The sequence below is a fragment of the Echinops telfairi genome, unplaced genomic scaffold (genome assembly GCF_000313985.2).
Source record: "Echinops telfairi isolate 266 unplaced genomic scaffold, ASM31398v2 ScPeMD7_7420;HRSCAF=8458, whole genome shotgun sequence".
In the NCBI taxonomy this organism is placed as follows: Eukaryota; Metazoa; Chordata; class Mammalia; order Afrosoricida; family Tenrecidae; genus Echinops; species Echinops telfairi.
In genome coordinates this window covers 13,508,774-13,523,491 of record NW_022111320.1, presented here as the reverse complement: position 1 = coordinate 13,523,491, position 14,718 = coordinate 13,508,774, and the positions used below count along the sequence as shown (strand labels likewise).

Genomic DNA, 14,718 nt, shown 5'->3' with positions numbered 1-14,718 from the left:
CCCCCGTCAGCATATCTTAAAAGGGAAGGCACTCAAAACATGACTGAGAAGAGCTGCCTTCTCAAAGGGAGTAGACTGTAAGGATGTGAATGGAGGAAAGTCGGTGGGAGTAAGTCCTTCAGAGCCTTCATTTTCTGTTGTGGCCTAAGAAAAAAATTCAAGCCTCAAGTTGTAATATTGAAAGATTCTTTGGGCAAAATTTTGAAAGATTCAGTAAGCATCAAAAGACCAAATGTATACACAGAGTCACTGTACCCAAAAGAAGTAGTTGACATTAAACCTTTTCAAGAGGTAGCATATAATCCAGAAAAATTGTACTGAAGGAAGAAATTCAAACTGTGCGAAAAGCATTAGCCAAAACAATGTTCTCAGAATTGAAATGTTTGAACATGTTCATTAAGCCCTAGATGCTACTCATCCATCCCAAGAAATGTGAAAGATAGCTACTTGGTCTAGTGAATTTAAAATATCCACGTTTGTACCAATTCCAAAGAACAGTGACCCAACAGATTGCTCAAATGATAGAAAATATCACTGATATCAATTTCAAGTAAAATTTTGGTAAAGATCATCCAACAATAAATAGTTGCAGGAGTACATTGACAAGGAGCTGCCAGAGGCCCAAGCTGGATTCAGAAGAGGATGAGGAACAAGGGATATCATTGCTGATGTGAATTGGATCTTGACTGAAAGAAGAAAATACCAGAAAGGTGTTTACCTATATTTTACTGACTGTACAAAGGCATTCAACTTTGTGGATCATAAAAATCTATGAATAGCCTTGAGAAGAATGAGAATTCCAGATAATTTCTTTGTGATTATAGAGAAAACCTTTACATGAATCAAGAGGCAGTTGTGCTAACAGAACAAGAGGATACTCTATAGTTTAAGATCAGGGAATATGTGTGTCAGGGTCATATCCTTTCTCCATACTTATTCAACTGGTATGCTGAGCAGATATTCAGAGACTTTGACTTAGGTGAAGAAACATGTGGGATCAGGTTTGGAGGAAGACTTATTAATAACCTGAGCTATGCACATGACACAGCCTTGCTTGCTAAAAGAGAGGAAGACTTGAAGCACTTGTTGATAAAGATCAAGGATCACAGCCATCAGGGTGGATTACAACTAAATGTAAAGAAACAATTCCTGATAACTAGACCAATAAGAAAGAGGAAGACCCTCAAGGAGATGGATTGATACTATAGATGCAACAATGGGTTCAAGCATAGAAACAATTGTGAGGATTATACAGGACTGCGTAATGTTTGCATCTGTTGTGCATAAAGTCGCTATGGGTCAAAATGAACTCAATGGCATCTATAAACAATAAGATCTAAAGGTATGATCATGAGAAGGAGATGAGCCAGTCAGGGTGCAGTATAGCAGTTATGAAACATACAACTTTCCTCTAGTTCTCTAATGCTTTCCCCCCCACCCCCACTATCATGATCCCAATTCTACCTTACAAATCCGACTAGACCAGAGGATGTACACTGGTCCAGGTCAGAGCTGGAAACAAGGGGAATCCAGGATAGATAAACACCCTTAGGACCAATAATGAGAGTAGAGGTACCAGGAGGGTAAGAGGAAGGTGGGGGAGAAATGGGAAATTGATCACAATGAACTACATATACCCCCCTCCCTCGGGGATGAACAATGGAAAGTGGGAAAAGGGAGACATTGGACAGTGTAAGACATGTAAAAACAATAATAATTTATAAATTATCAAGGGTTCGTGAGGGAGGTAGGGTGGGGGAGGGAGGGGGGAAAAAGAGGAGCTTATTCCAAGGGCTCAAGTAGAAAGTGTTTTGGAAATGATGTTGGTGACATATGTGCAAATCTTCTTCATACAACTGATGTACGGGATTCCAAGGGCTCAAGTAGAAAGCAAATGTTTTGAGAATGACAATGGCAACAAATGTACAAATGTGCTTGACACATGGAAGGATCTATGGATTGTGATGAGTTGTACTAGCCCCCAATAAAATGATTTTTTTTTTAAAAAAAGAAGAGAAATACATGTATGGAGAGTTAAAAAAACATACCCCAAATCCATTACAAAAAAAAAGGACGAAAGAATAGTATAGTAAGTATTTATACAGCATTTCACGCATCACTCATTTTTTGTCCATGTTTTACAAGCAAAGAGGTATTATGCAGCATACTTACTCAATGGGATGACATCAAGAACATCACAGATGAAGGAAGAAAAATATCAATAAAAATGCAGGAGGGGAAGATAAGTTCAAAGTGGATGTTTGGAGAGAATCAGAAACATGCGCTTAAACATAAATTAGCTAAGACAAATGGAAAAAAATAATGAAATAAAAGAGTTGAACCCCAAAGTAGGTGGTCCTAATCTACCATGGGTGAAAGATGTGGTAGGCTGCTTATTTATAGCCTTGGACACTAAATGGTGCAGTTTTACCCTCTCCTCTAGCTCACTGAGAATTGGAATCAACTCGATGGCACAGATTTGGTTTTGGATGTAAGCTCAACTTTCTCTTATAAAATAGCACATTCCATGTACAAGAGGCATCTTTTCCTCTTCTGGATGTTCTTCGGAAAACTGGCTGAGGAAATTTGATTACATGCTTATATTCTGTCTACCTTTATTGCTGTGAGAAATTAAATCCCTTTGTGTGTCGATAAAGACCTTTCTTGCCTTCTCTCAGTAGCTCTGAAATTGGGCTTGCAATTAGGGCAAATTGGGCTTGCAATTAGGGTAAAAATTAGTGACATTTTACCATTCTTGATAATAAGTGGAAAGAGTAAAGCAAGCTGATAAAAATAAATCCACTAAGTAGAATAAATTAGTGAATAGATTATACTGTCTAATTTGTAGTTAGCAGCAGATTCCAAGTTTGAATTTAAAGCAACATCCATCAAGATTTTATTTATAAGAAGCATACTTAATAAAATCTGTTTCAGAGTAATGGCAAAAACTAGAATACATAAATAATAAATATAATAAATCAAAACCATCATATGTGATACAATAAATTATTTACCATAATGACTAAAAAGTTAATTTGTGTGTAATTACCAATAGAACCTTAGCAAAATGGGCATAACAACATGATATTATTGATATATCTATCAACCTAATGGGATTTCTAATTAGTAAAGAAAGAAGACGTTCGCACAAATGAGTTTGAAAGACATATCTTGTACTAGATACATATACCAACTAAAGACTACATTTTCATAGATCATTTATAAAAATGCAGTTCATACTAGACAACAATTCAAGTTTTCACAATTGCCAGACATAACATTTTATGTTTTCTAAGCACACTGCAATACAATTATAAACTTGTAGCAAAATGATAACAAATTAAATACAATTGAAAATAGTTCTGGGTCTCCGAATAAATCATAAAGAAAATGATAAGCTATTTCAAATAGCTTTATCTCAAAGAATCAGTCATTCAGTAGATGTGGCTAGATTATTTGATAAATTAAGAGCTTTTAGTAAATTGTGAAGGATTTCTTAAACTAATAAAGGGAATTCTGTAGAAATTCACAGATAAGTAATTTGTGGCAATTAATAAAATTGAGACTAATTTAAAATTTAAAATGAATGAAATACAGCAACTTTCATAATATGGTTATTTCTCAAAAACATAATGTCAAAACTTAAATGGAGTTATGCAGTATAAATGTGATACCATTTTGTAAGCTCAATACAATTGTTATTTTTTAAATGGATGCATTACTTTGTTGTGAATGTAAAAACCATGCATTTGGAAATACTGCATAAAAACTTCAGTACAGTTATATAATTATTTCAATCTGACTTCTGAAATAAATACTATAAATCACTAATATGAAGTTATGTAAATCTTATTTGTGGTTCTTAAGTTTATAATTAAGAATATTATAATTAAATTTGAAACATTTAAAAACAATTAAACATGTTTGATTGCATTGCTATTCATGAAATCATATGCTTTTGTGAAAAGTGGTAAATGATTATATCAATGAGTACAGTATATAAATAAGATGGTCAGGAATTAATTAATGAATTTATAGAAATAGTCTCGGCAAGTATATTTGAGGTTTCTATCAGAATCCTCGAGGAGTATTCATCCAAGTGAATCTGTCCTAGGACTCTAAAGGCTCTTCCGCAGACCGATGGACATCTAATGTGAACATTGCCCCTTTTATAAATATATTTTGCAACAATATTTTGATCCACTTAAAGGCAATGATATCTGAGAATTAAAGTGTAAATCGTTTCACAGAAAGTGGGCTCTGTACTTGTAATAGAATTCAAATCAAGTGGCAAAGATTTTCCGTGATCATCTTCCATGGGTGGCTAATTTCTCAAACTACTGGATAAAGTCGGTGGGTAACAGCTAGAGAAAATAAGAGGAGCTGCAAAATAAAGGGGACCAACAGGGAGGTAGATAAAATAAGAGGATCTTTCCAAAGAAACTCAGGAAGAAATTGGTGTTTTAGAATTTGCTAGCTGAATTCTTGCTTGTGGAGAGTTAAGTGACATAACCTACTTGTTTCCCCCTTTCCTAATGACTGACACACACGGTTTTTAGTCTTCTCCAATTCCTGACAAAAACTACCTAGTGGGAAGCAGGGCAATTTTTTAGCAGTGGCATTTCTTAACATGCAAATTGAGTGAACGTTCATTTTGTACTTTGGTTTTTTTTCAGGGATTTTTATTGTTGTCAAGTTCGGGCCCCATATGGACAAGTTGTAGGGCAACATAAAGAGGTCCCATGGAGTTCTAGGTTAGGGTTAGACTAGTTAGTAGTTCTTGATTCTCATTCTGAAATAGCCAAAGTTAATTTTCTATGTTTAGGGGCTGGGATACATGACTTCTCTTAGTTTCTTGATCTGAAGACTGTGGTTTTTAAAAATGCTTCTGGAATTACAATTGTATAGCCCAAATATGAGGCCTTCTAGGGCCGAAGTGATGCTGTAAATTGCTCATCAAGACATGGGAGAGCCCAGGAAGATGAGTTGCCTCGATTTGGATTTGTCTTTGAAAGAGATGCTTTTTTGGTCACTAGCTTTTAAGAGAGTTTAACATTTTTCTGAATAATAATTTGTACAGGATCATAAGTTTTCTCTGTGTGAACTGAACAGGTTGAGATTCATTGGAAATTAATTGGGAATGGCTAAAGACAGAGAACCCCCATACTATATTTGATGTACTCTCTGGAATGTTCTCTCTGAACTTCGAATCTGTTTTATATTAGATGTTACTTTCATCTTTGAATTTATTATCTATGTAGACAAAACTAGTGTAGACACTAGTTCAAAGACATAGTGTATGAGGAAGATAAATATTTCAAGATAATTTATGTGCAAAGAAACTTTAAGGAAGAAAGTAAGTAAAAGGAGAAAGAAAACTATCTGATAAGTCTTATGTCTTCCTTTATGCATTGCTTTTGACTTCCAGATAATTACTGTAGCCCTCGTTTATGTGTCTTTGAGATTGTGTAGTATGTAAGTGTTGTACTATATGTCTGCATTCCAAGAGCAATCTAGATGAGGGCGGCATCTGGGTCAAATACATGTGGAGCTCAATGAATGCATATGCTTCTTTGAATTGACGGGAGAGAAAAATCAACTTAATTTTGTTGAATATTTTGTTTCCTAGTTGTTACAAGATATAGCCCTCAGAAATAAGCCTATAAATGAGCATTATCATGGATTTGAGAAATTCTTTATTTTTGAAGAAAATGAAAGACTCAACTTACTTCCTTCTCATAGTGTAGAATGCTGCTCTTCTCTGACTAGGATTTCACTTGCAGGTAAATACATATATGAAATCAGATGGCCTGTGACCCAACTTAATAATTTTCTCACACTTTTTTTCCTATCAGTCAACAACAGTCTACTTTAATATTATGACATACTGAGCAAATTGTTCAATGAATAAAATAATTTTCTTCTTATATAATTGAAATTGTTAATACCATTTGAATTGCTATATATTCATATTTAAGGTTATTATCAGAATATTAGAAATATGGTTATGATAAAACAAGGGAGATATTGATTTTATAATTTAGAAATATGATTATAACCAAATTATAAAATAATAAGAACCTTTTATATCACTTCATTAACTGTTAAGTATTACATGATGATTTTTAATGTCTTATTGAAAACAAATCTCAAAATCTCAGGATCTGTAAAATGTTTAGGATGTTTTGATAATTTATTTTTCAAAGCTAGGTCTTTGTGTCATATAGATTCTTGTATTTATAATTTATTCAAATATATTTATTCATGTGCAATTAAACGTATTGCTATATATACTTTACAAAATACTTATTTTTATTTAACATAGGTTTATGTATTGTGTCTGCAATATACACTTTGTTTTTCACTTATAGTTAAGCTATGCGTATTTAATAATATTGTGTAATTATGATTTTTGTTTTTCAGAATATAATTTACATTTCAGTGTTAGAAATACTTCCTGTTTATCTAAATATTGCCCGCTAATGTGATAAATATAACAAACTAACAGCAGAGATTTCTCCCATTTTAAAATTTCATATATTTTTTCTGCTTTGCCCATTTTAGGAGACAGAGAATGGATCCCGGACCACAGCTTAAGTGAATATGCTAATCATGCAGTTGTCTTGAATGTTCTGCACAGCAATCAGGACCCACAAATAAGTAGAACACAACAAAAGATGGGTAAGGTTGACAATAAGGTGGCAGAACCATATAGATGGCTTGTTTTTCTTATAATTAATACTTCAATTTTTTTCTAACCCAGCACCATGAAACAACTTATAATTGGTGAGTAAGAATGGTTATGTGATTGTCAGTACTACAAAACATGTTCCTTAAGTTGGCAATTCCCATTGACAGTGTTAGAGTACATATCTACCTGTGTTTTGAGGAATTCTCCATGGCTGATATTTCAGAAGTGGATTGCCAAGTCACCACGACTTCGGTTTGTGGTTGAGAACTAAAACATTTGTGCCCATCTAGGGACTCTTAAGTTTGCTGTTGTTGTTGTTAAGGGTCATTGAGTTGACTCCGATTGATGACAATTTTATGAACAACCGAACAAAACACTCCCCGGGGCTGTGCCAGCCTCAAAATCATCCTTGTGTTTGAGCCCCTGGTTGCAGCCATTGTGTCGGTCCATCTGGTTGAGAGGATTCACTCCTTTTTGGTTGACCCTCTACTTTACCAAGCATGGCATCCTTTTCCAGAGACAAACCTCTCTTGATGACATGCTGAGAGTTTGAGACACAAATCTCACAATTCTTGGTTCTGAGGGACATTCTGACTGCCTTTCTCCCAAGAGAGATTTGTTTGTTTTTCTGGAAGTCCCCAGTACTTTCAATACTCTTCCCAATAATTCAAATGCTTCAATTCTTCAGTCAGTCTTCCTTATTCATTGTCCAACTTTCATGTGCATATTTGGCAATTAAAAATAGCATAGCTTGGTGGGTACCCTTAGTCCCCAAAGTGACATCCGCGTGCTTTATGACTTTAAAGTTTTCTATTAGGTACTTGTAAGTTAATTCCCACATTATGTAACTTAAACCTACTTATTTTAATTAAATGTCCTAGATGATTTTTTTCAAAATTATAAACAGACCAAAAATAATCATATCCCCTCCTAATAAACACGAGCTATCATATTAATTTTTCTCTAACTGTATTAAAGAATAATGTTTTCAAATTGTAATTCAGGATATGGTATATTTTGAATCATCCTGCTCAATTTTATTATATGATCAAGAAAAGCTTTGTTTTTTACAGATTAACACACTCCTCTGTTAAACTTGTATTATGATCAGTTGTAATCAATTGTGAAACAAAAGGCTCAGGTAGGACTACTGCTTATGGATGGGGTTGAGAAAGCTCAGTTCTAAATTACTGCTGTATGCGTTCACCTTGAAACTTTGATTTCTGTTCATTAGCTCCATTCATTGACCATAATTATTACAAAATTGTCATCACAATTGCTCTTTTGACAAAGCACTTGGTTGTGTAAAAGCAGAGGTATTAGGTTACTAGCCACATGGTGCAGTGCTAAAGCACTGAGCAGTTAACCAAAAAGTTTGTGGCTGGAACCCACCATTTCTCTACAGGAGAAAGCTGAGACTTCCTGCTTCTATAGATTACAGCCATAGAAATCTTGTGGGGCAATTGTGCCATGTGCTATAGGGTTACTATGAATTGACTCATCTCAGTTGTAGCAAGTTTGGTTTGGGTTTGGATTGTTATTTCTGAAGACTCCTGATAGTGTAATGGTTAAATACTTGACTGATAACCAAAAGGTCAGTGGATCAAGCCTACTATATGGAGGAAGATGGGGCAGTCTGCTTCTGTAAGGATAACAGCCTTGGAAAATCTATGGGGCAGTTTTACTCTACCCATTAGGGTTGCTAGGAATATGAATTGACTTGAAAATCATGGGTTTATTGCTATTCATGAATGCATATTTACACAGGCTTGCTTTATGGTGATTTTTCACATAAGGGTTCAGTAAGAAATGAGTTAAGACAGTTCAACCAATATACATGTGTTGAATATGTTAACACTGTGCTGAGAATTAGTGATAAATAGATGTTTAAGTAATTTTCCCTGTTCTTAAAGGATCATATGTTTTAGGAGAAATACTTGATAGAGTGAGATGTTTACCTTGGCGAAAGGCCATCAAGTCAAATTACATGTTATTTCTCCATGTATGTATCATTCATGCATCTTGCCCCAAACCCTACAATTAAAACTCCTTAACCAACATAGGTCCTTTTCACATGCATTTGTGTTAAAAATCTGTCAGATATAATTTATTTTGGTGGGGAGAAAACCCTATTTATTATCAATGTTTCTTAGATCTATAATTAGGTACCTATTCTCACATCGACGTCTGGCTGCTTCCTCCAAATGCAGTCAGAGTTGTTTAAAGTCACTATTGATAAAAATAGAATCACAGGCTTGCTAAGAGAATTTTCTTACTAAGATAAAAGGCATTCAACAGTGAGGATCATAATAAACTATTCATAGCCTTGAGAAGAACGGGAACTCCAGAACCCTTGGGTGTGCTCTTGTAGAAACTACATGGGTCAAGAGGCAGTTGGGTGAACAAAACAAGGAAATACTGTGTATGGTTAAAAATCAGGTATGACCTGCCTCAAGACTGTGTTTTCTTACCATACTTATTCAACTTGTATGCTGAGGAAATCATCAGAGAAGCTGGACTATCTGAAGAAGAATGTGGCATCAGGAATGGAGAATGCTCATTAGCAATCTGGGATATGCAGATGGCACAACCTTGCTTGCTGAAAGGGAGGTGAACTTTCTGATGAACATCAAGGATAACAGCCTTCAGTATAGATTACAAATAATTCAATATAAAGAAAACAAAAATCTTCAAACCTAGACCATAGATAAGGTCATGAAAATATAGAAAATATTGACATCAATTATTTCACCTTGCTTGGATCCACAATCAATATCTATGGAAGATGGAGTCAAGAGATCAAGTGATGCATGGCTTTGGGTAAATCAGCTGCACAAGACCCTTCTAAAGTATTGAAAAGCAAATAGATTACTTTGAGGACTTATGTGTGCCTGATCCAAGCCATGATATTTTCAGTCACCTCATATGCATGTGAAAGTTGGATATTAAATAAGGAAAACCAAAGAAGAATTGATATATTTAAGTTACAGGGCTGATCAAGAATATTGACAGTAGCCCGGACTGCCACAAGGATAAACAAATCTGTTTTGGAAGAAGTATGGCTTGAGTCCTCTTTAGAGGCAAGGAGAGTAAGACTTTGTGTTATATAAATCGGGCATATTGTCAGGAGAGACCAGTTCCTGGAGAAGGATATGGTGCTCTAAAAAGTGGAGAGGTTTTGGCAAAGAGAATGACTTTCATCTAGATCAATTGATACAGTGGCTGCAACAATGAGCTTGGGATATTAGCAATTGTGAGGATGGAGCAGGACCAGGTGGTGTTTCATTCAGTTGTATATATAGTCACTGTGACTCAGAATGGACTAGAAGGTACCTAACAACAGATAGATCTTTATAAATAAGTAAGCAAATACATGTAAACGTCAATTTGCTATGATAAGTTGAATGAATGACTGTGATCAAATACTTGTTTGTGAAATATGTCAATAAAACTGTTACAATTAGAAAAAATGTTGAAGCCCCGGCTTTAGGTCAGAGATAGCCAGACAATGGGGGTTTATAAATAATAATCGCTCGTTTATATTGTTCAAGAGCTTACGGTCGAATTCCAAGGTTCTCAGACTTATTCTTGAGAGTGCACATTATCACCTGAGCTGATGGTGTGCAGGATACCCTGTTATAGTTCAGATTCTGAGATTTCACTATGAGAAATTCAGATCCATTAAGACTGAGGTAGAAAGATCCAGGGATTTGCATTTATTTTATCAGCAACTTCATGGTATGCTGATGCATATATTAGAAATCATACTTTGAGAAAACTCCTGCATACTTGCACACACATATGACATCATAAAATAGATATTATAAAAGGAATCCGAGTAATGCGCCTTTGGACATTCCAAACCAAACTCACCGCCATTGAGTCGACTCTGACTCGTGGCACCCACCACCATATTTGGGTGGAACTGCCCCTGTAGGTTTCTGAGAGTGTAGCTTAGTTCATGCCATTAGCTATAATGAAGGTTGATATGCAGTCATTTAGGAATAAAGATAATAAATAATTGTTTTGCTATTTAAAAGTGTAGATATGTAAGACAATAGAAGACTAGGTGATCTTTCATCTGAACCTTAAAAGCATCATAAGATTTTACCACTTAGGAAAGCAGGAAAATGACTTTCTGGATAGGAACAGTGGTATAAAATGAAATTAAAATATTTTTTTTTTTACTATTTCACAGTTTATAGAAATCTTATATGCTGAATTGATGCCAGTATATAAAGGTACTCAAACTTCCTTAAGATTTTAAACTTGTGAATGTAAAATACTGGTCATTATAAAAGACTTGAATACCAAATACTTTTAACGAAGTTAAAAGCTCCCCTCCACCCATCAGTGCCTGTTCCGCCCCAGCTCCTGGTCCAGCCTTTGTGAATGTCGGCGCCCTCCAGTTGTCGATTGAAGTCCGAAAGCTCAGTGTCTCTCAACTCTGCCTTACCCACCACGTCCTTTCATCTCCAGATCCTGCGGATTGCAGCATCCGAAGTCCAACCGCTTCGGTCTTCATTGGTCCATTTTGAGCCCAGTCCGTCATCTCTTTCCCATTTCTGAGCTTCACTTTTGCCCCTACTTAAAATGTTAATATGATTAATTTCCCTCAAGTTCTACTGTGTATAGTCATTGAATGATTTATTTAAATTTACAGCCAACGAGTGAATTTTCCTCATCTTAAACCATAAATTGCATCCTGTGTGCAATAGTTGCACAGCCTGTAGAAAAGCCGTCGTGTTCCTCCCGCGCATCCCTCAACAGTAGGTAAACTTGTCCTGTCCATCTCTCTTCGTCTTATTTTCTCCTCCACCGGCTTTTGTCTTTTTTGTTTTTTAGCAAGTCTCACTCTTACTCACTTCTTAGCCTTAGAATTTGCTCGGATCTATGATTTGAGATGCTCCACAGCCTCCTTCTGTACCCCACAGATGCTTCATTCTTTCCCGGAACTTAATCACAGCCCAGGTGCCTCTTCCTCAGAGAAGTCTTCTGAAGTCATCCCCTTTCGCCATCTAATCACAGTCTCTTCAGTCCCTGTATCAAGCGCACTCCATTGTCTGCCCCGTAGCACCCATTTGTTCACTTGTGGTTTTGTATGTTCTCTGCTATTCTTTTTTATCCCCCTGGGGGTGGGGTGTGTAGGGGCAGCAAGGGCCTGCTCTGCCTTGTTGATGAATCTATCCTCAATTCAGAACAGGTGCATTGTGTTTCTGCACCAGGAGAGGATGACTCTGTGTGAGTATGGAATTTAACTCGAGGATGGGGCCAGTGTCTGCTTCACTTTGAAATACTCGTATCCAGTACAGTGCCTTGCCATTCTAGGAATTGGTAAATGCTCTTATAGTTGAAGTGGATTTGGAATTGGTTCAGAGTTCCATGGGGTTGGTAAAATTTTCAGACATTATCCTGGTCAACTCTTTCATTTTCCAGGTGAGACATAAATTTACATTTCCCAGGCCATACACTGATGCATAAAAACAGGACAATATGACCGGTTTTCACTAATACAGTCTGCTTAATGAAATTTCCCTGTAGATGTCAGTATCATCATTTCTATTTATTTCCTATGAAAGTCTTTCCAATTTATACAGAATATGGAGAAGGTCAATGTGTTTTGTGTCATCTATCCAGAATTAAATATTATATTCTTTGATGACATATTATTTGTTATAAAGATGCTATTCAAAAAGTGTTACTAAAATTATTTCCCATAAAATTCAAAAAATTATGTTTAGAATAGTTGTAACTGCTAGTGTTGTATAAAATACTGCCCAATGATTGATTTAGATTTTCCATAAATTTATTAGCATTTTTATGTCCAATAATATAACCCTAAAGTACTGACATAGCAATATGTGGCATGAATGCAACTCATAGCAACCCTTATTGTGTTTCTGAGGCTTTGTAAATCTTCATGGGAGCAGAGAGAATAATCTTTTTCTCTTGAAAAGGCTGGTGGGCTTGAACCATCAGCCTTGTGGCTCTCACCCAATGCTTACTCAAGGCTGCCACCAGGGCTCCCTTCATCAGTAACCTCCACCATTAGAGGACAACTTCTGTTGTATTTAGAGTATAGCTATGATTAGCAATTATATTTTCTTTTCTTAATATTATATTGACAATTGTTATGTAACTAATGCCAGAAGTATAATGGCATTGTGTATTTCTAATCTACAAACTGGAATGTTAAAATTATTGTGGGATTTTTCATTAGTGCCAGTCATAACTGTATCAAATCTTACTTTTAATAATAACATTAATGAATGTGTATATTAAACATGAAAGGCCATGACATATTGACCTGAACTATAAATGAATCAAATTGGTACCACACCTGTATGTTTCTCATGTTTTAGTTACATTACATTAAACTTTCAAAATATTTCCAGTCAGAAAAATGTGCTATTCCCTCACTATAACCAATATGTCCAATCCATCCCCTGTATATGTTTCTTTTTCGGGCAGGATCAACGAACCGCAAACATTGTGGCAATCAGCTGGTGGTGTAAGATATCAGCAAGTGTTTGTACTTTTGTTTTCTGAAGGGCATCAATGTTATGGTAAATTTTTCTCACCTCAGATTTGTCAGTTTTGGCAGAAGTCCATCCTTTAGTCTCCTGGCTGGCAAGATGTTCCTTTTTGCTTGTTTTATTAAAAAAAAGTTGTAATTGCCTTTGAATTTTACCTTGGCTAATTCATAGCTCAGTACTTTCAAAAGCAGATACAAATGTGTGGGTACCTGCGTAGACCCAGAATTGTAGGTTTACATAAATGAATTCCTGTTACAATGGTTTGTGCGGCTACTACTGCAATTACATTAGAATGGCATGGTATTATTCACAAGTCTTTAATTACTTTATCTTGTTCAATTTAACAATCTTTTGAGATGGGCAAAAAGGTCACTATTTTAAATTTTTGAACAAGGACTGGGGATTTAAGTACATGAAGTTCACGCATAGGAGATGAAAGGGTTAGAATAGATTTTTTTTTAAAATATTGATTCAGCCTTTCACTACTTTTACTTCTTGGTGCCACGGTCAGGTAAGTATTGGACAGATAATCACATGGTTATTGGTTCACACTTAGCAACCTCTTGGAGGGAGAAAGATGAGGTTATGTACTCCAGTAAAGGTTTATAGTTTGGGGGCACTATACAGGATTTCTATGAGTTGGCATCAAATCTATGATGTGAGTGGATTTGATTGTTTGGGTTTTCTTACTTCTTACTTATGATTTTAGAAATAGTTTATTATTTTTCTTGATGGTTGTGGTTCAATAAAATATTCTAGGTAATAGGGAAAATAGTTTCCAAATTCTAGCCTACAGAATTATTATTGGGTATATTTACATCAGAAGCATATTGTCTGTAAGAACAAATAGACAAATAAGATTAAAATTTTAATTTATTCATAGTTTTGCTTCAACAAAATAGATTTCTAAATTGTTCATTAAAATTGGCGCCCTTTTTACCTTAGTCCATTTTAATGCCTTAAGTAATTACACCCTGCATTAAAATTCTTCTTAGTGTCTTAGCTACATTCAGAGATCTTTTGAGTTAAAAAAAAAACCCACATTAAATGTTTAATACACAACTAGCTGTATAATTTCTTCTGAACTTTTATATTTTCTTTAGAGTTCAAATAGTGGTGTATGTTCAGACACATGATTTGTGTGTGTATGTGATGATGATAACACTACTTTAAAGTACACAACAAAGCCATTGTGCATTAAGTACTGCAAGATAATGTTCATATTAAATTATTTAAGATTATTTATAATTTTACCTGTTTGTGAATTTCTCAATACATACCTTAAGCATTCTTTTGATTATATTTTTAATAGTTTTATGTACATAATTCACATATATAATTCAATAGTTCAGTAATATTAAAGAGACATGATTATCATCAATTGATTTTAGAATATGTTCTTCTTTCTGATAATCATTATTAGCTTCTCATTTTATCTCAAACTCCTCTACATCCCCCCCCAAAACATTAATTCATTTACTGTCTCTATAT

At 35.1% G+C, this 14,718-nt stretch overlaps 1 protein-coding gene across 1 annotated transcript in view; it reads left to right on the top strand.

Annotated features, from left to right (window-relative positions):
* ZBBX (zinc finger B-box domain containing) overlaps positions 1–14,718 on the top strand; it is a 154,526-nt gene that overhangs the window by 124,926 nt on the left and 14,882 nt on the right. The window contains exons 15-16 of the mRNA XM_045297668.1: positions 5,630–5,783; positions 6,565–6,698. Of these exons, the coding sequence (XP_045153603.1) occupies positions 5,630–5,783; positions 6,565–6,698 (288 nt within the window). The remainder of the gene's footprint in view (positions 1–5,629; positions 5,784–6,564; positions 6,699–14,718) is intronic.